The sequence below is a fragment of the Corvus cornix genome, chromosome 18 (assembly GCF_000738735.6).
Source record: "Corvus cornix cornix isolate S_Up_H32 chromosome 18, ASM73873v5, whole genome shotgun sequence".
NCBI classification, from domain to species: domain Eukaryota; kingdom Metazoa; phylum Chordata; class Aves; order Passeriformes; family Corvidae; genus Corvus; species Corvus cornix.
Genome location: NC_046347.1, coordinates 4,244,062 through 4,267,633, shown reverse-complemented (window position 1 = coordinate 4,267,633; position 23,572 = coordinate 4,244,062). Strand labels below are relative to the sequence as shown.

The 23,572-nt window shown below is 48.6% G+C and overlaps 3 protein-coding genes across 8 annotated transcripts; 1 reads left to right on the top strand and 2 right to left on the bottom strand.

Moving 5' to 3' along the window:
• Window positions 1-5,910: 5,910 nt before the first annotated feature.
• JMJD6 (jumonji domain containing 6, arginine demethylase and lysine hydroxylase) lies at window positions 5,911-15,331 on the bottom strand. Its single transcript, XM_039562176.1, has 7 exons — window positions 15,077-15,331; window positions 13,919-14,307; window positions 10,761-11,047; window positions 9,347-9,482; window positions 9,091-9,229; window positions 8,325-8,452; window positions 5,911-6,699 (listed from the first exon to the last, which is right to left on the bottom strand). The coding sequence occupies exons 1-7, from the start codon at window positions 15,203-15,205 to the stop codon at window positions 6,663-6,665; spliced, it is 1,245 nt and encodes a 414-aa protein (XP_039418110.1). The 5' UTR covers window positions 15,206-15,331; the 3' UTR covers window positions 5,911-6,662.
• Window positions 15,332-15,590: 259 nt separating this feature from the next.
• Window positions 15,591-17,492, top strand: METTL23 (methyltransferase like 23). Its single transcript, XM_039562180.1, is given in 6 exon segments — window positions 15,591-15,925; window positions 16,004-16,108; window positions 16,197-16,434; window positions 16,773-16,814; window positions 16,817-16,856; window positions 17,159-17,492. Coding segments are annotated over 5 exon segments (606 nt in total). The 5' UTR covers window positions 15,591-15,925; window positions 16,004-16,024; the 3' UTR covers window positions 17,361-17,492.
• Window positions 17,313-21,976, bottom strand: SRSF2 (serine and arginine rich splicing factor 2). 6 transcript variants are annotated; one of them, XR_005603321.1, is made up of 4 exons: window positions 21,298-21,976; window positions 20,443-20,753; window positions 19,219-19,328; window positions 17,313-18,708 (listed from the first exon to the last, which is right to left on the bottom strand). XR_005603321.1 is itself a non-coding variant. In XM_039562178.1 (3 exons), the coding sequence occupies exons 1-2, from the start codon at window positions 21,657-21,659 to the stop codon at window positions 20,450-20,452; spliced, it is 666 nt and encodes a 221-aa protein (XP_039418112.1). In that variant the 5' UTR covers window positions 21,660-21,976; the 3' UTR covers window positions 17,313-20,090; window positions 20,443-20,449. The 6 variants fall into 6 exon arrangements, 3 of the variants coding, with proteins under 3 accessions (XP_039418112.1, XP_039418113.1, XP_039418111.1); XR_005603319.1 differs by having other exon boundaries at window positions 19,219-20,753; XR_005603320.1 differs by having other exon boundaries at window positions 17,313-19,328; window positions 19,987-20,753.
• Window positions 21,977-23,572: the final 1,596 nt, after the last annotated feature.

Below are 23,572 nucleotides of genomic sequence, written 5' to 3'. Positions count from 1 at the left end.
TATATTGCTATAAATATTTCAAAAGCCTCGGGGCTGCTGTCCCACACTCTGTTCCAGCTTATTTACCTACAGTTACAGGTTTCAACAAAGCTCACTGACAAAATATATGTTTTTCCACTTTCCCAGTCCTTGCTCACAGCCAAGCTCCTTGAGGCAGCTCTGCCCCAAACCCCTCTGCTTGGACTGCAGCCCTTCTACAGAACCCCTCTGCACTGTGGGGCCTATTTAGAATCATGGAATCACAGAATGGGTTGCATTGGATGGGATCTTAAAGCTCATCTTGTTCCACCCCTGCCATGGGCAGGGACGCCTTCCACTGTCCCAGGTTGCTCCAAGCCCTGTGCAACCTGGCCTTGGACACTGCCAGGAGTGGGGCAGCCACAGTTTCTCTGGGCAACCCATGCCAGGGCCTCCCCACCCTCACAGAGAAGAATTTCATCCTAATATCCAAGCTAAACCTACTTCCTGTCAGTTTGAAGCCATTCTCCCTTGTTCTGTCATCCAGGCCCTTGTCTCTCTCCATCTTTCTTGTAGGTTCTGCAGGTAGCAGCAGGCTACAATTAGATCATCCTGGAAGCTTCTCTTCTCCAGACTGAACAATCCCATTGCTCTCAGCCTTTCCTCATGGGAGAAGTGCTCCATCCCTCTGATCACCATGGTGGCCCTCCCAAAGCAGCACACGACACCTGGAAGATGAAACCCCCTCTCACCGGGATGAGGTGGCACCAGAAACACAACACAGAAACCTCTTGTGACACAGACTGGGGAGGCCAGGGCGGGGACAAAGAGCAGGTGGGGCAGTCTGGTAACAAACCTACCAACAAAACTCACCTCCCAAAGTCAGTGCAACCCCAGCAGCTTCAGATGTGCAAACCCCCAAGCACCCCCAGAGTTGTCACCTGACACATTTAGCACTTTGGGAAACAGAAGTGCACACCTGTAAGGTTTTTTCAGATCACAGTATGAAAGAAAGTGACAGGATAATGCAAAATAATTGATTTTATTTAAAATAAAAAGCAAAACCACAATCATCCGAACAAGACAAGTATCCCAGCTCTGCTGGATGGGTGATAAAAGCAGCTAAGGGCAGTGGCAGGGCTTGGAGCTGACAGTGGGACTGTCACATGAACGGGTAGCATTTTCCTTCCCCGCCTTTGCAAGGAGGATGCCAAAAAGCTCCCGTTACAATGTGCCCACACAGGCATTTCAGATTGGATTCAGCCAACAGTCTCATTTCCCAGCCCACCATGGCTGGGGACTCAGGGAGGAGAGCAGAGGTTAACCATGAAAGAGGTTGTGGTCTTTCCTTGAAGCATTTGGAGAGGTTTGATGTAACTGAGGAGACAAATTGGAGCCAGCGCACATGAGCTGGGAAGGGAAGGTCTGCCAGAGGCTCCTCGGTGTCACCTGCTCCCACACCACTTGTGCAGGGAACAGGTGCTAGGACTGGTGCCTCTTGTCCACATCTGCGGTTCTGACAGAGTGCTGGGTCATTTCCTCCTGAACTCTCACAGCCTGTGTCCATTACCAGGCTCTAAAGCACAGCCAGAGCTCCCAAATCCCATCACCTTTCCCAGAGCAGGCAGGATTGTGACAGTGACACCCAGCCCGAGGCTCTCTGCCCATCCCTGGGGAACAGGGCAGCCCCCAAAGCCCCAGGGGGCTGAGGCAAAGCTGTGCTGCTGCTCTGGGGCTCAAGGAAATGAGGGGCCCACGGGGTGCTGGACCTGCTGCACCCAGGGCCTCCAGAGTACAAAAGCAGTGGGGTTGGAACAAGAGACATGAAGCACAAGCCTGGAGAAATGAGAGCACAGAGCCCACCCTCCCCAGCCAGCTTCCCACAAGCACGGAGCTAGGCACAAAGGGAGCACAGTTTTTAACTGTTCCTCACTCACCCAGCCTGGAATGAGGGCCTGGGAAGCACCAGCTCCCCCCATTCCTGTAAGACCAGTGAAGCTGACTCCCTGATGAGAGAATTGCATCTAGACCTTTTTAGAAACAGATCCTGCTCTAGCAGGACCTCCTATTTAGAGCAGGCCATGGAACAGCAACAGTTCAACCCTGGTGAAAACAGAAAGTCTTGTTCTGCTACAATTTATGTACCACACAGCAGTTCTGGAAGGGCCACCACAGAACACCACGTGGCCAAGAGTGTTGGACAACATCCCCAATGTTTTCTGCTACAAAAAGCTCCCACCAGGCTCGGAAGTCTCAGGTTGCTCAGGATGAATGGAACACTTTTTGTGGGTGGATGGCTTCAAAGCATCTTACACAGCAGTTAGAGTTCAGCCTCACAACAGCCCTGCGAGGTAGGGATTTTCCTCACTGCTCAAACAAAGACTCACCAAAGTGGCTGAGGCAAAAGCCCTAAGTGGAAGAACTGGAGATCCCAGAGTCCTGATTCCCAGGCAGCCTGAACAGACACTGTTTCACAGCAGGAAGTGCCCTGTGGAGCAGTCAGGAGAGGGTTGCTGCTATCATGCTGTCTGCAGTCCATTGTAAACAAGCTGCTTTTCTGTGAGGGGTGTCACACCAACACAGGCTTCACCTGGAATTGCTTTATTTCACACCATGGAAGAGTTCACAGGCATGGAAGAATGCTCTGCACACTGAATCTTCCCACTGTGCTTCTAAAGGCAGAGGTGTGGCTTTCCCAGCACAGCAATCAGGCTTTCACATTAGATTTTAAGACTGTGCCAAATGCAGCTGCATCTCACTGAGGTGCTGCCCAGCCACCAGAGAGGGCAGGGACAGCTGTCCACGGACTCCCCTCACCCCGACAGAGCTGAGTCTTGTGAGCCTTTGCCTCTCCATTCTTCCAAAAGGCAGCAGCTGCAGCCTGCTCTGAGAGGACACACACACAGACTGTGCAGGCTCCCAGGCTGTTCAGCCTTGGCCAGAAATGCCAGGAGCTGGAGAAGTTAGAGGCTTTTTTTAAGTAATCTTGTGGAAGAATTTGCAGTGGCTACAGAGCAAGTGTGCTTGCTTATGCTTGGCTATCTATCACAGGAAATTCAGAAGTCTGGACAGCTAAAGAATGTATCAGTAAACCTTCCCTCTCCGTTTCCCCACCACCACACTGCTCCTACACAAACTGACTGGCACAGAAAAGTCAAAAACAGAGATCCTGACAAACATATTTAGGATTCCTTTGTACAAAAGGATATGGCCTAGGAGTGTTTAAATAGGGAAGAGACAAGGTTAAAAATGGATCAGAGAATCCAGAAAAGCAACGCTCCAGGTTCCACCAAACCCAATATGTTTAAGAAAGTCACAGTTGAGGCTTCAACCTCTTTTTAATTTGCTGTTTCAGCAGTGCCTGGGCATTGCTGTGTGTTTACTACATGCACAGCAATTCTGCTGTCAAGTCTCCTCTCCCAGAGAACGGCTGAAGTGAGTTCTGTATCCACCTCCTAGGGCTCAGAAGAGCACCCATGGAAGCAGCCCATGGGAAGTTCAGATTTCCTGGCAGCACCTTCAGCCACACAGAGACACCACTGACACCACTAGCACAAGCTCCTGCTAATAAAACAGGCCAGCAGCTCCAACAGATCCCTTGGGGACAAGAGCTTTACCTGGCATAACACAAATGCATCTACACAGACTTAAGCAACACATTGCATTTTTAAAAAGCATAAAACAACAATATGTCCCCCCCTCAGTCCTTTAAAATTGGCACTGCAACTTTCAGCAACATCTGAACCCACAATCTCAAAGAAAAGCCGTTTAGGGATGTGAACTGCACCGGCCTGAGCAAGCCCACGGCCTCGGAACTGTTTGGTGTTTCAAGCCCAGCAAATGTGATCGTGCCAGAGTCAGACTTTGTCAGCAGTTGCCTTGTGCTAAACATCACACCTGCACCTGAAGGACTGGAATTGCTGGCAAATGCTGACTTCCCCCCCCACCCCCCCCCCAGTTTTTTCCATGCAAGAAACTCCAGGATTCCCCTGCTCCGTCGAGCTTCCCATCACAAGGTGCTAGTGCAGCTTTGTTACCTGTCACTGTGACAGACACAGTGAAGTAGATGGACTGCTGCTGGTTCAGGTGTTGCACTTCAGGTGTGTGCATGGAGCACGCAGATTAAGACCAGGAAAGATGCTTTAGGTTGGTGGTCACCTCTGCTGAAGTTGCTTCAGTGCTTGGGGCATTCACACCACCTTCCCTTCCTTGGCTGAACAGGGATCTTCTCTTGGAAACATGATGAAAAAGGAAGGTGTTCACCCAGTGGAAGCAAGGTCAGGTGACATGGGAAGAACACAGAAATGCTGCTGCCACTGTAGGGAGAAAATTCACGTGGCCAAAGCTCAACTGCAGATTAAACCAGCCAGAACCATGGGGGACAATAAAAAAGAGTTTTTTCAAATATATTAATGGCAAAAGGCAAATTAGAAATAACACTGGCCCATTCCAGGATGAGGATGGTCACCTCACAAACAGGGACATGGACATGGCAGAGGCGTTTGACGTTCCTTTGCCTCTGTCTTCAGCACAGATGATGGACCAAGGGGGTCTCAGTGCCCAGAGCTGGAGGACTGTGACTGTGAGAATGTTCAACTCCCAGTCGACCCCAAACTTGTGCAGGATCTGCTCCTACAAATTCATGGGGCCTCATGGGATTCATCTGAGAATCCCCAAGATGCTGCTGATGTCATTGCAAAACCTCTCAATGATTTTTGAGCAGTCTTGGGAATGCAGAGGGGTCCCAGCTGACTGGAAGCTGGTGAATGTTGTCCCAATTTTCAAGAAGGAGGACCCTGGAAACCACAGGCCTGTCAGTCTCACTTCAGTGCCCAGCCAAATCATGGAAGAGATTATTCTGGGAAGTACTGAAAAACACCTGGAGGACAATGCAGACATCAATCCCAGCCAGCACAGCTTCATGAGGGGAAAGTCCTGCTTGTTGAATCTGATCTCCTTCTGTGACAAGGTGACCCACCTTGCCGATCTAGGAAAGCCAGTAGATGTCACCTTTTGGACTTCAGCAAAGCTTTGGATACTGTCTCTCCCAAAGACCTTCTGGACAAACTGTCAAGCCCACAGCTGGTTAACCGTGTTACAGGGTGGGTGAGCAACTGGCCTACAGGCTGGACACAAAGGGTGACAGTGATGGGGTTGACACCAAGCTGGCACGGGTCACTAGTGGGGTTCTGCAGGGCTCCATCCTCATCCCTGTGCTCTTCAAGATCCTCATTAACGACTTGGACACGGGACTGGAAGGAATATGAAGTTTGCTGACAACACTAAATTGGGAGGAGCTGTCAACTCCCTTGAGGGTAGAGAGGCCTCAACAAATTAGGTGAGCAATCACCAACTGTGTGGGGCTTAACAAGGGCAAGGACTGGATTCTGCACTGGGGACAGGGTACTCCTGGTTGTGTGGATAAACTGGGGAACAAGAGGCTGGAGAGCAGAGCTGTGGAAAGAGAGCTGGGGTCCTGGTTGGTGGCAAGCTGGATCTGAGTCACAAGCGCCCTGGAGCTTGGAGGGCCAACTGTGTCCTGAGGGGCATCAGGCACAGCATTGCCAGCTGGGCAAGGGAGGGGATTGTCCTGCTCTGCTCTGCACTAGGGTAGCCTCACCTTGAGTGCTGGGGGCAGTTTTGGGAACCACAACATATAACAGACATTAAGCCATTGGAAATCATCCAAAGGATGCCATGAGGATGGTGAAGGGTCTGGAGGGGAAGCTGTATGAGGAGTGGCTGAGGGCACTTGGTCTGTTCAGCCTGAAGGAGACTGAGGTCAGACCTCATTTGAGTTTTCAGCATCCTCCTGAGGGACAGCAGAGGGGCAGGTACTGATCCAATGACAGGACTCAAGGAAATGGCTGGAGCTGAGTCAGGGCAGGTTTAGGTTGGATATCACAGAAAGGTTTTTCACCCAGAGGGTGGCTGAGCACTGAACAGGCTCCCCAGGGCAACGGTCACAGCACTGAGCCCGTCTGAGTTCAAGAAGTGTTTGGACAATGCTTTTGGGCACAGGGTGGGGTTCTTGGTTTCTGTGCAGTGCCAGGAATTGGCCTCGAGGATCCTCATGGGTTCTTTCCAAGTGCCCGTATTCCAGGATTCTATGAGACACACACTTGGAAGCTCCAGCCCCGACAGCAGTGTTCTCCTGCAGCAGGGTAAGATTCAAGGACCCATTTTCCACAGCTCAGTTCTTGCAGAAGCTCGTTCCTTCCTTGCTCCTCCTGAAATTCTGGTGTGAGATCCGCCGGACGTTCCGATAGGCCAAAAGGGCTGGTGTTCCTTTCCTCAAGTGTACAGGACAACATGTAAACATATGACAGTGTCAAAGCAAGGCAGGTTTTTACATTTACCTGCTGGTTTTAGAAAGAGTTCTTTAAAAACTGACCGTTGTCTTCCTTGCCAGTTCCGTGACCCTTTAAATACTTGGCATGTCCTTACCCACAGCTGGGTTTTAGTGCACTCACCCGGGGCGCAGAGGGGACAAAGCATTGCACAAAGGACGTAGTTGGGGCATTCCCCTACAGGTTATTCAGGAGCCAACCTTGGACAGCATGTAACGAAGATGTCTGGATCGAGGAAGAGTGACAAAAACTTAAGGAGTGTGAGAAATAGAAGCAGAAGGGGGTAGAACAGAGCTGGCTGGCTGCTAACGGAGCTTCGATCGGCAGCTGCCTCTGGGCAGGTGGTGTTATCCCTCAGGGGTAGCTGCGGCCTCCACAGGATTCCCTAATCCTGTCAAAAAAAGGTACAACTGCCTTTGAGCATTCCCCTCATAGCAGGGCACAAGATCCCAGCATGCAGATTAATCTCAGGCTTATTCTTCCTCCAGCATTGTACAAGCAGGGTTAGGATTTTATGTTTGGAAGTGTTTCTGTCAACTAAGCCATCAGACAGCTGGAAGAGAACGCCCACCCACCCTCACAGAGTGAAACAATCAACATACAGGAGGAAGAACACTGAAACCCAGAAAGCAAATGTTCTAGGCAAGGTGCTAATTTTTAATATTTAGGGTATTCATTTCAAAATTTGAATGGCAAATAATTTAAAAATGCACGGGTTTTTCAGAAGAACAGATCTGCATCGTGATCTGCACTTTTACAGCTTTTGTTCTTAAACCAGGGTCTGCATTAAGGTCTGTTCTCTCCTGCTGCTCATTCCCTGCCTGAAGTCACACTGGCTGCCAAAATGGGATTTGACAATGTTGTAACAAGCAAATTGTGAAAACCTCTAGGGCAAAATAAGCAGTCAGTACAGCTCTCCCCAGCCTTTAATGATGCTCTGTACTTGTAATTCAATTGTATTCAGTTACAAGCAACTCCTGGAAACAAGAGAGCAATCTAAGGAGCACACAGGTCTTCAGGCAGTCCCTAGACTGGGAAGTCAGGCATCATGCTGGAATATGGACTTCCTCAGGTAAACTACTGCTGCACACCTTCTTCAGCAAGCCACACACTAAGCCACCACAGCACTTGCATCCACGCCAAACCTGGAGCATCCAAGAGCTCAGGAACTGGCCAGCACTCTAATGCAGGCAGGCAGCCAATCCAGCAGCATTGGTTAACCAAGCTGCGAGGAATTTGCTTAAGAATTTTGGCAAGCCTCTGCTGTATGAGAAAAATGCTTTATTTAGGAAAGAATGTTTAAGTTCTTCCCTGCAGTATACTCCCCGATTCCCAGTGCTCCACTGTTTTTAACCTGGCCAGTCCAGAGAACTGCTTTCCTCAGCAACTTTACCCTAAGTGTATCTATCCTCAATTTTGCCATATTAATGTTGCCTCCTTCCACACTGACTGAAATTTGCTCAATATTTATGTATTTGTTTATTTATTTATTTTAAATGTGAACACAGACCTTTGGAATTTAGGATGAATTTTGCCTTTAACAGATAAAGCAGTGGAACAAATTGAAATAATCCAGGCAACAGTAAGAGAAACCACACAACTGCTTAAAGGTTTTCTGTTTGAATAAGCCACTGAAATCTGAGTGCTGCCTGATCATTCTTCATCTTTAACTGTTCACTATTCATTTGTGCTCTCTGAAGAGCAGTTAAAACATCCCACCTCTCCCATTAAACAAAGAAAAAATCAAATTCTTTCATCTATTAAAAGAGACAACTAGGAAAAGTAGTAAAACTGTTTATTAAATAAAACCCCTGATTTAAAAAAAAACATCAATAATCTTAGTTTTCTGCTTGGAACAATTAAAATAGAAGATAGCACTAGTCAACTGCTTTATGTCCTGTAAGGAATCCCTTGCTCTCCATCCCTCGCTGCTGAGGAATCCCCTATCTGAAGGGTGCCAGCTTTCCCTCACATTGTCCTGTGCTTGTTTAAAACCAACAGCTGCCATGGGGTCACCTGGAGGAGCTGCGTTCTTTGCTCACGCAGTCATCCTGGGAAGTTGTGTCCCCGTTCCCCATCATTCCGCATGTCCTCCGCTTTTTCCTCCGGTGCATCATCCCCTCTGTCTCGGAGCCAGAGTCACACTGAAGGATGGAAAGATGAAACCACAATTCAGAGGAACCTCATGAACTGCCTGTGCTGTGCATTTCACCACAAGAGCTACTCAGCAACCCTGAGCTCAAAGAACGTTCTGTTTTAGGTTAGACACATCAAGGAAATTTTAAATTAAGCATTTAAAAATCAGGAACAGAAACGTTCTTGGATTTCATCACTGACTAAAGCTGATTTGGAGCAAGACAATGAACGTGTTCCTTTGGGCCCCTAGAAGGACCTCATCTTCAAGGAGAAGACTCTGGCTTCTGAAGGATTTAGGTGTTGAGAAGAGTCCCATGTCATAACTGATCTGTTTTGGATTTTGTTCCCTCTCCCAATTTTTAGAACATTCATTTTGCAGCCATTTTCCACAAGCTAAATGAGTGACAGATTCATGTATAATACAGACATGGATCAAACAGACTGAAGCCACTTAGCAATGCAAAGAGAGGCTTCAGCAAACAGAACCTGCTAAGATCACAGGCTCTTCCACCATGTAGATTGGTTTATCTGCTGTCCATTAATTTATTCCATAAGGCATGAATATAAGGATGAAGGCACATGATCAGGTATGGAAAAACAATGTAATTCCAGAATATGGATCACCTATTGCAGTAAAAAGCATTACCTCTGAATCAGAGTCTGAGGAGCTGGAACTTGAGGAACTGGAAGAATCACTAGAACTGTCAGAAGCAATACCAGTAGATTCCTGCAGGTCAACTGAATCAGCCAAGGCTGCCAAGTCAGGATGTTCCTGCTTTAGAATCCTAAATACAGTTGAAATTTCAGGGTTAGCCCTTGAACTGTAACACTGCATGTTAATGAATATTTTTAAGTTTTGTTTTCAATGAAAAATATGCAAAGAAAGCTACTAAATCTCTTACCTGTACCATTTCCGTGACAGTTTGGGCCTCCCTCTTACTGTCTTGTGCCACACCACTGGGAAGTTGGTACAGCTGGCAAAGTTTTGTGTGATGGCAATAGTCGTGTCAAGATTGAGGACTACGTGCCACCAGCCACCTAAAACACAACACCAGTGACCATTGGTGGCTGCACAGCAGAGAGCAAGTTCAAGAACATCCAAGAACACTTTTCCCATAATGCAGGTGGAACTGGATATTATCTCCCAAACCCAGGTGAGTTTGCCAACACATCATCTTTCCTCAGCCTTATTTCAGCTTCCACCCCAATGCCTGACAGGTTCTTGTTACACAACGCTGCTCCAAGCTCTGACCAAATTACCCAGCTCACACACAGGACTGAAGATGTGACTTGACAGCACCATGCTGGCTGCTGACGGTTTATTTAACAGCAACAGCCATTGTAACCCAGACTGCACAGAGAATCCTTTCTGTTCAGCTGGAGAGCACTTTCCACGCTGATTTTGTAAGGTTCTTATGACTACAGACTAACCTTTCATTTAAAAATAGATGCAAAATCGTTTCTCCACACAGGATAAAAATAGTGGAGTTCTTACAACCCACTTATAGCCTCATAAAAGACTGAGGGAACAGTTTAATGGAACCCGACAGCTACAAACTCTTAACAGAAGGTACACTCAGGAGTCACTAATAAGTGCCAAGACAATCAAAAGGCACCCTTCACACACCAAGTCAGCTGGATGTTAGAGACAAGCAATGTGGACAGAAACTATGGGCTGTGCTGCACATAAATGATGCAAGATTCAGAGGTTAGAATCTGGCACTGAACTCACCTCACCCCCTGCTTACAATGGGCACACAGTGTGCAGCCACTCAGAGAGAAAGGCATCTTTAGCAAAGCTTTATTTAGCTTTCGATTTCAAATGCAAGATGAGGCATAACCACAGAGAAGTGGGTGGAAGGTGTCAGTGCCTTTAAGTAGTTCGTTTCCCACAGCTAAGAAAAATTCACATGCAAAATTCAGTCATGAATTTGCTCCAGTGTGTATAAACTCGAGCATTTTTGTCTAAGAGTTACTAGGGGCTCAAACACCTCTATTATTTTATGCCATTATTTTATGCCCTGACAGCTTCCTATTACTGCAATTTAGCTCAGGATCACATTCCTGTGATGCTGTAACACAAGTTCCACTTGTTCTGCCATCTGTACCACATACAATCCTATGCCACAGGCCATACACACTTTGGGACGTTCAGCAAGTAACTGAATAGTCTCAAAACAAGCTCAGGAGAGTTTGTTTTCTAAGAGATGGGCCGTGTAAGAAAGCTGAAATATTCCCTTCATCTCTATTACACAGGAATATTACATACATGCTTTTTCTCTCCCAGATTTCCTTCCTGGAGAGATTTGCACATACCTGGCACAAAGACTGTCTCTCCTGGCTTCTGTAAGACTTCCAGGGGTTTGAACTCGGGGGGCCAGGTGGGAAGCTGTGTCCGGGGATAGATGACATTGAACCAGGTGATGGCCTCGTCCTGCTGGTTCCCTCCCTCTTCCCGTGTCACTTTGATCAGCTCTCTGGGAGTGCTGGTTGGGAACAGGCACCAACGCTTATGTCCCTGGACTAAGGCATTCCATGCACTAGTTCCCAAGGGATCGATGTGAATTCCTGTTCCAGAACGAGGTGGGCCCATCACAAACCATCTGCAGGAGGGGGAAGAAAAGTGCTTCAGTCATAGAGCAGGCAGGTAGCTCCCTTTCTTCATGTTAGACAGAGAATTCATTGCACTTTCAGTTAGAAATTAAAGTAATTACAGTTCCTTCATTTACACTCTTGATTTTGTTAAGTTCACACTGCAGCAAAAAGGTACAACAGGAGTTTAACCTAAGAACCACTATGAACTGGGACAGGAATGACTGTGGGACGAGCAAGTGAAGATGACTTTCTAAATGTCATAGCTCTCTTTTGTTTCAAACAGTTCTTCAGCAAAATAGTGATTTCAAAGTTTATGAGTGTAATTAAGTCCCAACAGCCTGTGCTAGGATTCTTCCTAGGCAGGGGGACTCTCCTATGGTTTTCTAAAATTTCCTGCTCAAGCACATCCAGAACTGCAGAACAATGAGGAACAAAAGGCAACACAAGGAACAGAGCAAGTTACGCAACCCTGGCCTCTCTCTGCGCCTTCTGTTCATTCACAACAGGCTTTTCATTCCAACACTTAACTACATGCAGCTTATTCTCCAGTGACCATTCAGGATTTGAGGTTTATATTCCCACTGCCCATTTGCAAGGTTTATTTCTCCCAGTGGAGAACTTTATCTACTGTACGTGTTTAACGGCAGCAGCACCTTCAGCTGCTCATTTTCCCTGAAACGGAGCACTAAGACCAACCACGCCAGAAAAAGCAGTGTGAAGTGACTTCATACCAGGGATCAAGAGGAAAAAAAATGACAATAATTGTTTAACTGGCAGCAGAGAGTACAGAAACTAAAGCACCAATATGATCCCTCCATGGTGTAGGGACAGGCAGGTGACGCCCAGCAAGAGGAATGCAAAGGTTCAGAAAATACACCAGGTTGTCCATCTCTCCTTTCCAGTGCAGGTGTAAATCAAGCTGGTTTTGAAGGATCATTTGCCAGCATCAATTGTAGGACAGCAAGTTTGTTTATCAAGCTGCTTTCTTCCTGCTTCACAAAGGAGCTGTAAGTAAGCAGGTGTTTGTCCTTCCTATTGCCAATCTACTCTTTAGATTTATATTAGCCTTAGAAAGCTGCTTAAACTACAAGTAGAACAGTCAAGGCTTTCATGAAGAAATCAGAAGAAATTATACACATAAAAGTCTGTCTGGCACTGGCACTGTCCAATATCATTTTTCTGACAATAACTGCAATCTACACACACACACAGAAGGTTTTAAAACCCTTATTTAGCAACACTGCCATTTACCAGCATCTTCCTCCAAATATTTAACTTACAATGAACAAAACACAGTTTGCCCCAAGACATCAAATTTACGATTGAAAACTTCACAACTCCTAAATTCAATCTGAAAGCAAACCCCAGCCCCCTTCCCCAAATTAAAACAGCTGCTTCAGTAAAGGGCTTCCAAAAATTACTGTCTTTATTTTGAAGAAGAACAATACCAATAAAAATGTCCTAAACAGCACCAATTCTTCTTTTAAGGTCTACACACTATCACACACCTCTCAGCCCAGAGATCAACCTGTACAGGTCGTATCCTCCTCATACTAAGATTAGCACCACTTCCTGTCAGATTTTCAATTATGCTCTAAGAGTACTGCACACTCCTTTCTGTACCTAGATGAACCCTCTAATTCCAGGAGGCATTACCTGCTGTTGTGCATCACTCAGCTCTCAAAAAACATCAACAGCCTGAAAAAACCCCATATTTTCTAGGACGAAATAGAAGAAGTTGGATACCAAGATCACAAGCAAAGAGCTCGGCATGTGCCTGTAGGTGGAGAGGGTGTGGGGGACACAGACAGCAAAATAAATGAGTCACAACCAGATTCTCTCATTTACCTCTAACTTGGGTAAATGATCTCTAGTTAATTAAGTGTATTCAGTTTCTACTAGAGACTACACCTGGTGTGGTTTTGTGTTGTATGTTCTTAGAAGAGAATTACAAAAAGCACTGTCAAAACACCTCCTTCAGTGACCTCAAATGGAATTAGGTTCTTGCTTCACTCCTGAAAAAGCACAACTGGACTACAGGCACGTGAGAGAGTGCAGAGGAAAGTACCATTACTCATTACTTGCTCAATTTTATTTAAATAAACCACATCAGAGCCTCATGTCACTCAAAGGGCAACAGGCATTGTCTGACAATTATAATGTCACTGTAAAGGCTTTAATTTCTTGGGAGGGTTCAGTTCATACTGCTATGAAGTGTCAAAGTAACATAGATAAAAAAGGTTTTGTATCTAGAAGCCCAAATACAAGGTTGCTGCATTCGAATTTATGAATGAAACGTCATTTCACCCTCTTCCAATCTGAAGCAAAAATAAGGAAAGAGTTGAAAAGACTACATAGATGTGAAATACTGTTCTCTCTCAAAACCATCTGAACAGGAGCTAAGAACTAGTGCCCACATTAGATCCCAATCTAGCTTAAGATCTTTACCTTAAAAGGACTGACTCATAATTAAACAAAATTCCACGCTGTACATAAGCCACTGGTGCAAAACCCAGGAGCTGTTCCTGAGGTACTTAAAATTTGAACGCCAGAAGGCACACACACAGAGCAAGAAACTGATCTTTGTAAGTCTCAGTAACTATGTAATTTTTGAAAAATATAAGAAGTGATGTAAACTGGCTTAATAAAACGAAAAGAAAAGAAAAAACAAAAACCCACACCATAAATCTGTAGCAATACTCGTTGCTGAAAGAGAAATTGTGATGCACAAACCTGCCCTTCTCTCCTGCAGGATTACAGATGTACACTCATTTTAGAGATTCTGTAAAAATATCCCTTTTTTATGTAAGGCAGTTCCAGGTATTTAGGAACAACCAATGAGCTGGAAAATACCCAGTTTTGTCTTGCTGTCACTCTACCTGTAGGGTGGCCGTCGTTTCTCCCCTGCATACTGAAAGAGATCATCAGTGAAGAATTTGGGGACTTTGTAGTCCTCCAGGAGTTTCCTTCGCTTGGGATGCTCTCCATAGCTGCTGTCAAAGATGTAGAGGGGGCTGTCATCCCGTGTGGTTTCCATGTACTCTATATAATATTTCATCTTCATCTTCACAGAGTAACCGTCATTGTCCTCTCCGCATTTGAACTTCTGGTTCCTGTACTTGCGTTTGAGCCGCTCCAGCGTCCACTTCTCCTGGGCAGACCAGCCCACCTGAGCATTCAGCAACACCACGGGCTTGTAAGGCTTTTCGTAACGCTCAACAAATTCCTCCACTGTTAACTGGAGTGCATCTGCCCTCTCCACGTTATCCTGTGAAACCAAGGGAGGAAAGCAGTACAGATATTAGGACAGACTGACATCCTAGGACTGCACTTGCCTGTGGGGGAGCTTCACACGTATCCTTTGCTCCACACGCCACGAGGGTATGGCGCTGCCTCTGTGTTATTTTAAGCTCCTCGAGGCTGCAGGCCCATTTCTCCTGGCCCGCTCCCTGCACACATCAGTGACACGAGCAGCCCGAAGCCTTTGGCACTGCTCCCCACCGAGCCAGCTCCCCGGGCGAAGAGGCTACCCTGCCCTTTCGGCTGACACATCCCCTGCTGCATTTCACCCCCTCGGGACACGGGGAAGCGCTCCTGGGAATTATGCGGGTGCCCGTCCCATCCTGGCGGGCCCTGACCTTCCCACATCCCTCGCCACGTGGAGGGAAGAAAGTCCTCTCCCTCACCGAACCTCTCCCTCCTGCCAGCTCTAAGGCAACCCCAGCCTCGGGAACGGGCCTCTTCCTGCTTCCCATCACGCATCCCGCAGTTCCCCCTTCACCTCAGGCATTCCCAATCCCCTCAGTGGCCCCATCCATCCCTGTCTCCTCAGGGCTCCCCAACCCCCGGTCGTGTCCCCACCACAGTTCCCTCAGCTCCCGCCGTTCCCCTCACGTCTCTCCCCGGTTCCCCGCAGGACTCGCTCGGTCGCGCCCCCCTCCATTCCCAATTTCCCCATCTCCATTCCCCATTCCCACCCTCCCATTCCCCACGCCCTTCTTTCCCCTCAGCCCCCGGCTACCCTCCGCCCGACGCACCTTGCAGGCGGTGGGGCTGAGAGGAAAGGTCTCGCAGTAGTTGTGACGGGTCCAGTCCAGCGAGTCCTTCAGCTCGGGCCGGGCGCTGCGCTTCGCCTCCCGGATCCGCTTCTTGCTCTTGTGATTCATGGCGGCGGCGCTGGGGGCCGTCACCGCCCGTCACCCCCGGCCCGACCCTGATCCCGATCCCGGCCCCGCTCCGGCCGCACCTTCCAGAAATTTCACCCCGTGCCGCCGCTGTCGCCGCGGCCCCGCCCCCGCCGCTCTCCCATTGGCTGGCTGCCCCCCGGCTTCCGCCACGCCTCGGCGCTGATTGGCCGCAGCTGGGGAAGCGGCGCCCCCGCACCGCCATGTTGAGGAAGGGCAGCGCGGGCGGCACGGAGGCGGCACGGGCGCCGAGCGCCCTTGGTCGCGCAGTCCCGCAGTCCTGCGGCCCCCCCGGGACCCCACCGCCGCCGCTGCCCTTCCCGCGGCGGGCCCGCGCTCCGCGCCTGCCGCTGCCCTGACAGCGGCGGGCCGGCCGCGGGTCACCCGGTTTCCTCCCTTCTCCCGGCAGCGGCCCGCGGAGGTGCCCGCCCCGCCCCGCTGGGGCAGCGGCGCGGGCGGGAGCGGCCCGGTTTAACCGCGGCGCCCGGGGGAGGCCGCGGCTGGGCGAGCGGCCCATCGCCATCATCGCCCGCGGCGGCGCTCCGCGTGACGTCAGGCCGGGAGGAGGCGCCGATTGGTCAGCTCGGCCTAGCGGCAATACGTGTCCGCCCACGATTGGCCCATGGCGGAGCCGCAGCGGCGGCGCGCACGGCGGTACCGTTTCGAGGAGGGTCCGGCGGCGCTGGCCGTGCGCGTGCCGAGGTACCGGGGCAGCCGGGACACGGGCAGGAGCGGGAGCTCCCGGGACCCCGGCACAGCGCCTCGCTCCCTGTGTTGCAGGTGCTGGACTCGCAGTACGGGATGTACGTGTGGCCCTGCGCCGTGGTCCTGGCCCAGTACCTGTGGGTGCACAGGCGGAGCCTTCCCGGCAAGCGCGTGCTGGAGGTACCGCACGCTCCCCGCCCCGTACCCCCTCTCTTGACCCGCGGGCCAGGCTCCGCCCGCGGTCTCCACGAACGCGCTCTGGTTTCAGATCGGTGCCGGTGTGAGTCTCCCCGGCGTGGTGGCCGCCAGGTGCGGTGCCCAGGTGATCCTGTCCGATAGCGAGGAGCTGCCCCGCTGCCTGCAGAGCTGCCGCAGCAGCTGCCTCATGAACCACCTACCCCACGTGCCTGTCCTAGGCCTCACCTGGGGCCGGATGTCTCCAGAGCTGCTCTCTCTTGCTCCTATAGACATTATTTTAGGCTCAGATGTCTTTTTTGACCCTAAAGGTACGTTAATGCTCTCAGGTATCTTTGGTTTGTGACTGCAAAGACTTCGTGTCCAAGCAGTGCTGGGAGCAGTGTCAATTAGATCAGGTGACACTGTGCTACTGACCTTGTTACTCTGGGGTAATTCTAGTTTAGAGCTGTCATAAATGTGGCTGAGGGTGGGGGAAGAGAAGACGAAGTAATTAACTAAGTCCCTTCATGCCGTGCTTGGGTCTCTCATACAGATACACTGTGCTTGCATTGATTTGTAATTACCATGGCATAGAACCAAGCAGATTAATTCCCACCTGGAATCCAGAGACTAACCCAAACTGCTTTATCTCCCCCAAACTCCACAGACTTTGAAGATATTTTAACTACGATTTACTTCTTGTTGGAGAAGATCCACATGCTCAATTCTGGACAACTTATCAAGTCCGAAGGTAAATTTTTACGTATTTAAAACTCAAATCTTAACTCCTGTCTCAGCTGTGGACGAGTGTTAACTCCTCTGTGGCAGCACCACTCTGCCTCAGAAAAGCTCCTTATTGTGAGTCAGGCTGCTTTTGCCCAGTAAATCCTGGAGGTAACAAAATCTGAAAATAATCCAAGAACCACCAATTTGCTGTTGAGTTCTACTCAACTGTTACAAACCCAGCTGTGTTGTACTGAAGTTTGGTGACAGCCTGCTCGAGTTACTGTAGCAAAGCCTGGGTTAGGTTTTCACACAGTTTCCTCCCCTTAGTGCTGACTGGTCTATCGAGGCTCTGCTCTACAAATGGAAACTGAAGAGCATCCACGTTCCCTTGCATTCCTTTGGTGCAGACAAAGAGCACTTGGCCAGCTCCTCTCTGCCAGGAAGACACACAATTGAAATGATGATCATCTCACTAGCACAGTCAGATGGCACTTCAGTTTATTCCACTTTAGATTTCAGTACAAGGTGATACTCAGCTGTTCGCTGTAGCACAGAGCTGCAGAGAACAGTCCTGTTTACAGCAAACCTCATGGATATTTTGGGGAAGCAGCAATTCTTAAAACATGCACTGTAAAAATAAAGCTGTTTGGTTTCCCAGCTATGGCTTTTGAGAAATTTCTGTTCCTCCCCCAAGCCCGTGAAATAGTTCAGAGCTTCAATTCCATCATGTGAGCCACTACACAACAGAATTTAACCTGGAAATCCACAAGATCCAACCTAAATCCACAACTTCAGCTATGAAAAGGTAACTGCACTCTTTTCAAAATGAAAACCATCCCTTTAAGATCCCTTTACCAGGAGAATCCTTCCCAAAGATCCACATACGAAAGCCAGCCCCTCTGTTTACTGCGCTAACCTGGAACATACAAACTCCTCAGTTTGTAGAAAAGTACTTTTAATCCTCAACAAAGCCACACTGCCAGTGTTCAGATGTTTCCATTCCCATTTAACATACATGCATAAGATAAAACAAGGCATTACAATAACCCTTGACACAGGATGTTTGAAGTTACAAGTCATTTGGTACCAAATCAAGAGAAATCATCACTGTAAAGATCAGCCCCCGTCAAGCAGCAGCCTGGCGAGCCAGGGCAAGCACACAGCAATGCAATTATTAGTACTGCTCAGTGTGGACCTCCCACAACACCATCCCAGGACCTGGCTGGTTCTGCGTTCATGGCCTGGTGTGTTACCAGTTGCCACACAATATTGGGTTAGTCACAATGCTAATTAAAATTTGCCCACAGTAATTTAAAAGCAACCCCAGTGGATAAAATTTATAAGCAGTAGAATGCATTTGGTTACTATATTGAAGTTAAACATTGACAGTATAATTGCAGAAATCTTTTCAAGCTAAAATAAGCTGACCCAAGACATTAAGTTGAGAAAAGTTAACACAGAAAAAATGTTTAATATTAACTACAGAGACAGTGGGTATAGTACAGAATGTCTTAAGCAAAAGATACACCAATCAGTACTTACAAAGGAATGAACCATTTCTTTGCTTAACATTACAATTCTCATATATAAGTTCATAAATGTAGGTTGGTAAGTTTTACCATTCTGGAAAAAATAAGGTGTGTATATCATCAGCTAGATGTGCTCACTGTATGCTCCATTTTTTTTACGCAAGGCCCGGGTGACTGGAAGTGCAGTTGTCAGGCATTTTAATTAACTGGACAGCCATTTGTTTCTGCACGACAAGGCATCGTTACACAGGAGCAATCAGGAGACAACAGGAAACAGCCAAGCACTCTGCACTGCAACACGCCACCTTAACAGCTAACCAGCATTACTCAACTGCTACACAACTGCGCCTAGTGCACAAAAATACATAAGAGAAGAGATTAGAATTGAGTCTGGTAAAACAATCCTTGCAAATATCAACTGTCACCTGAAAAGATTTCTACCAATTTGAATTTGAAGATGCTATTTTAAGTCAAAGTTGTTCTTTCTTAAAAAAAAAAGAATTTACAGTAAGTTTCAAGTTGAAGTTTTGCAGAATTTTATTTAAGGAATCAAGACAAAATTGAGAATACTTTTTGACAGTTAGCTATCAGCATATAATGGCTGCATGATTCCTCAGTATGAAACTGGAGGCAGCAAGTTACCATTAGTTCTTATTTCCAATAGAAGTCAGCACTATATAAACAAAAATGAAGTTTTACCTCAAATATCCAAGCCAATAATGAAATCGGTAGTCGTTCACTTCACTAAATTACAAGAAATTTGAATAACAGCAACAAAATGGCACATAAAATGTAAAATCTGCCACTTGAGGCGCAACTTAAACAAGTAAAAAGTTAGACAAAATGTTACAAAATAACCTTTTCAACAGCTGGTTGCTCGGCCAGGGTCTCTCCAATGGGCTGAAGACTCAAGCGATCTTTTCCCCCCAAAGGCGTCCTTTATGTGGGTTCTCATTTAGCTGAAGCATCTAGGTTTGAAGAGAGAAAAGTTCAGCCAGGTTTCTACCTTGTCTATTTTGGGTGTGGATGACTTCAGGGATACTTCTAGTTGTGTTTCAACTGGCTTTGCCTAATTTAATTAAGTTTTAGGAATTTCCAGTCTTCCACCTCCCCCCTCTTTTTGAAGTTGCTTTACTTCAGAGGCCAAATGTAGGGTTCGGTCAAAATAGTTTAGTTACAAAGGAGAATAAACACCAGGCTGTAGATCAAGCCACCATTAACTTCAATTCAGCCTGTTCAACACTCTATTATTCCAAGTTCTATAAAAGTTACAAAACTAATACTTCTTCATAAAGACTTAACTAAACTCTAATTAGCATTCAAAACCGAAAATGTGACTAATTTTGCTACAATTACCTAACTTCAGAGCTAGCTCAGGCCCTTTCCTTTTAAAAAACAGGACCAAACAGTTTGAAAGGTTAAAGACACACTATCCTTTCCCCACCCGGTGTATCCTTAGATGCCTCTTCAAGATGTAGACTTGAGGAAAAACTAGTTTCCGTGGTTTTCTCTTGCAAGGAATTTGCCACTTTTCTAGGACAGTTATTACCTCCAGTCAGTACAACGGCCACTGAACCGATCTTCCGTTCTAAAAGGATAGTGTATCTTTAACAGTGTAAGACAAACCTGCTCCAACACACGCCCACAGAAACTGGTCCCTGGAGGATCAGCCAAATCAGTTAAAATCTGCAATACTGGCCAATATTCTTTTAGCAAACAGGAGACCGCAGCTTTAAAGGGGAAAATGCAGATGTTGGATAAATACAGTAAGAAATAGTCATTTTCATCATAGGTTGCGTCTCATACAATATTTTATTAAAACCAAGGCATTAATCTTGCAATAAAACATTTTCTCTGTTAAAAAAAAAAATTCTCCGTAGAAAACCCTTCAGTAATTATTTCCCTAAATCAATAACCAAAAAGCACTGCTCAAGAAAAAAAAAACCAAAACCAACAACTAACAATGTGCCCCACTAGGATTCACTTGGTTCAGGCTATTAATGTTCCAAGAACTACCCAACACCCCACCTAAGTGCTCTAATAAAGTAACATGCATCCTGTGCTGATCCCGAGGTACATTACCATGTTCCTAGGAGGATACAGCTCCTTCTTCTTCCGGAGACTTGGGAGGGCTCTTAGACCTGGATCTAGAGTTGGATTCTCTCTTTGAGGCAGGGGGAGGGCTTCTAGATCTGGACCGGGATCTCGACCTGGACCGGGATCTGGAGACAGATGAGGACTTTGACTTGGATCTCCTGGCAGACCTGGACTTGGAGGTGGAGCGAGACCGAGAGCGTGTGCGAGACCGGGATTTCGATCGACTGTAGCGGGACCGACTGCGGGACCTAGAGCGGCTCCTGCTTCTAGATCGGCTGCGACGGCGTCTTCTAGGGCTAAAACATACCAGAAAAAAAAAAAAAAAAAAAAAAAAGGGCGCGTTAAAAGTTTTTCACGGGTCATGCACGGACTGGAGCGAGTGCTGCGGGACAGGGAAGGCGGAACAGGACGCACGTGGGCAAGAAAATGAGTGTTACGAGGGCGCCATTGTTCAGAGCGAATGGCCGGGGGCTAAATCTACTAAGGGCGAAACCCTTCCACTCCGAGGGAACCTCAGGTGCCTTTGCTAGTAAACCTCCAGTAAACCCCCGCTTCCTCTTCCCAGCCCCGCCGCGAAACTCGCCGGGAAAAGAACACAGAACCCCAGAATCGGTCCGGTTGGAAGGGACAACAGTGGGTCACCCGCTCCAACCTCCCTGCTTAAGCAGGGTCGTCCTAGAGCACACGGCTCAAGTTTGTGCCCATACGGTTCAGTGACGGAGACTTCACCACCTCTCTAGGCAACCAACATGAAAACAAACGGCTCCCACTGCACAGGCGCATAGCTAAGGTTCATCTCGTTTACTGCCCAAACTCCGCCGCCCGTTCCGCGGCTCTCACCTGCGGCTGCGGCGGCCGTAGCCGCTGCTGCTGTACCGGCGGGGCGGCGGCCCGCGGCGGCTGTGGTGCGAGTCGGGCGGGCGGCCGTAGCGGGCCATCTGCACGCGGAGCTCCCGGCCGTCCAGCACCGCCCCGTCCATCGCGTCCATCGCGTCCTCCGCGTCCCGCTTGTCGTGGAAGCGCACGAAGGCGAAGCCGCGGCTCTCCTTGGTGTAGCGGTCCCGGGGGATGTAGACGTCGCCCACGCGGCCGTACTTCTCAAAGACTCTCCGGAGGGTGTCCGGGGAGGTGCGGTAGGTCAGGTTGTCCACCTTGAGGGACGTCATGCCCTCCACGTCGGGCGGCGGGCGGCCGTAGCTCATGGTGGGCAGGAGCCCCTGAGGGGCGGCGGCGGCCGAAGAGAATAAACCTGAGGGGTTGAGGGGGGTCAGCAGCCGGCGCGGCCCTGAGGGCGACGCGCCTCACACCGCAGGGCGAGTCCAAAAAGGAGGAGAGCTACAGCGCATAGGGGAAAGCCGCAGGGTCCGCAGGGAGCAGCACCCACCTCAGGGTCCGAGGGGCGGCCCCGAGGCCGGAGCGAAGCGCCAGGAGCGGCCACCCCGTCCCGCCGCGACGAGGAAATGAGGGGGAACCGCCCGCGCGCGCGGCTTAACGCCACAAAATGGCCGGCGGCGCCCCGGAAGGGAACGGGGCACCGCCCCGCCCGCGGCGCCGCGGGAGCGACCCCGATCCCTTTTTCCTTCTTTCCCCGAGGTGGTCCCGGAGGGAGCACGGGGAATCCGCCTCTAAATTAATAATTCGCCGTGTGGTTGGAAAGTGGCTGTTAAAACGCCGCCGCTGTGACCCGGAAGGGCTCGGTGGAGGCGGGGAAATTTTTGAACAATGTGCGTTAAAAGCTGTAAAAAACCGCAGACAATAGTAAAAACAATTAAAAAAAAATATAAAGGCAGAGCAGTGTGTGTGTGGGGGAGGAGGAGGAGAGGGGCGAGAAACCGCGGGAAAAAAGAAGGACGGTGAAGGGAATCTCTTGTGGCGCGGGCGGGCGGGGACGGTTTAAAATGGCGGACGTGGAGGGGAGAGCCGTGAGGGCAATGGGGCCGGGGCTCCGTGAGGGAACCGGCGGCCGGCTCGAGTTCTGTGAGGGCGGCGGTTCTCCCGGAGCAGCTGCTGTGGGTGCTCCGTGCCTTTCGTGCCCGGGTTCCGCTGTGTGCTTGTGGCGGCTGTGAGGGGCCGGACAGCCCGGAACGGGCTCTCGGCGGGCTCTCCTTTATTCCCCCCGGGGAAGCCTCCTCGGCCCCGCCGGCTCTGGATGTGCCACGGTGGATCCGCGCTGCAGCCCAGGCGGTCCCCGCCGGCTCCTCGGTGCCTGTGAGAGCAGAGCAGGGAAATATTAAAATAATCCTCACACCGGCCCGCTTTGCAAGTTCGTGCTGTGGAGGAACAAGGAAGATTTGCACAGCCCTTGTGTAAAGGTGACAAGCGACTTCCCAGAGTCCAGGGAATACCGTGAAAGCTGCTCCCCCACCCCAAAAGTTGTTGCTCTGGCACCTCAGGCACTAATAAAATGTCCAAACTCCTTTTCTGAGCTGTAATACTTGGTTGTCATCTCACAACGTTAAAAGTTTCTATCCAGGTGTATCCATACTAGGTTAAAAAAGGAATAGAAATGAGATTATTTTCTACTGATCTGTTTAATCCAATGAAAGCATTGATATGAAAAATTATTTCAGTATTAGAATTTAAATTCTTAGTCTTACTAAAATTGTTTTATTTCTTCTTTTTTTTTTTTGCACTGAAGAAGTATAAAAATAAGCAGTGATGTGGGTACAAATACAGAAGCAACCGTTTGTTTCCTGCTACAAATGACTTCAGAAAACAAATAAACTGGTACTGGTTTCACGTTTTGTATTGTCTCATGCTTGTTTTTTCTTTCTTTTCCAGAGAATTTTGATTAAAAAATGTGGTGTTTCATCTGATGAAAGGAGAAATTTGAAGTTTATCTTTACAATGATTTCCCTAAAATGATAGAGGAGGTTTCCTATACCCGTTCCTCCCAGTTTCAGTCGGTTCAACACACACTGCTGCTGTTTCCAAAGGAATTGTTCCAGCACACCAGCCCAGTTTGCTGTGCAGCAGGATGGAAGCTCGTACTGGCACAAGGGGGAAAAGATGTGAGTGGGACACTATTTTTAGAGCATCTTAAAATTCTGCTACTATAAATTAATAATATCAAAAATGAAGAAAAGAGCTTTTCTTGTGCTAAGACCCTTCACCT

What these genes read in the sequence shown, in the direction of transcription:
- JMJD6 (XM_039562176.1), bottom strand. Translation starts at nt 15,205, where the DNA reads ATGAATCACAAGAGCAAGAAGCGGATCCGGGAGGCGAAGCGCAGCGCC. An exon ending in AAACGACGGCCACCCTACAG is followed by an intron (nt 11,048 to 13,918) that starts GTAGAGTGACAG and finishes CCCCTCCTGCAG; the next exon opens with ATGGTTTGTGATGGGCCCAC. An exon ending in CCTCAGACTCTGATTCAGAG is followed by an intron (nt 8,453 to 9,090) that starts GTAATGCTTTTT and finishes TCCATCCTTCAG; the next exon opens with TGTGACTCTGGCTCCGAGAC.
- SRSF2 (XM_039562178.1), bottom strand. Translation starts at nt 21,659, where the DNA reads ATGAGCTACGGCCGCCCGCCGCCCGACGTGGAGGGCATGACGTCCCTC. An exon ending in TACGGCCGCCGCAGCCGCAG is followed by an intron (nt 20,754 to 21,297) that starts GTGAGAGCCGCG and finishes GGTATGTTTTAG; the next exon opens with CCCTAGAAGACGCCGTCGCA.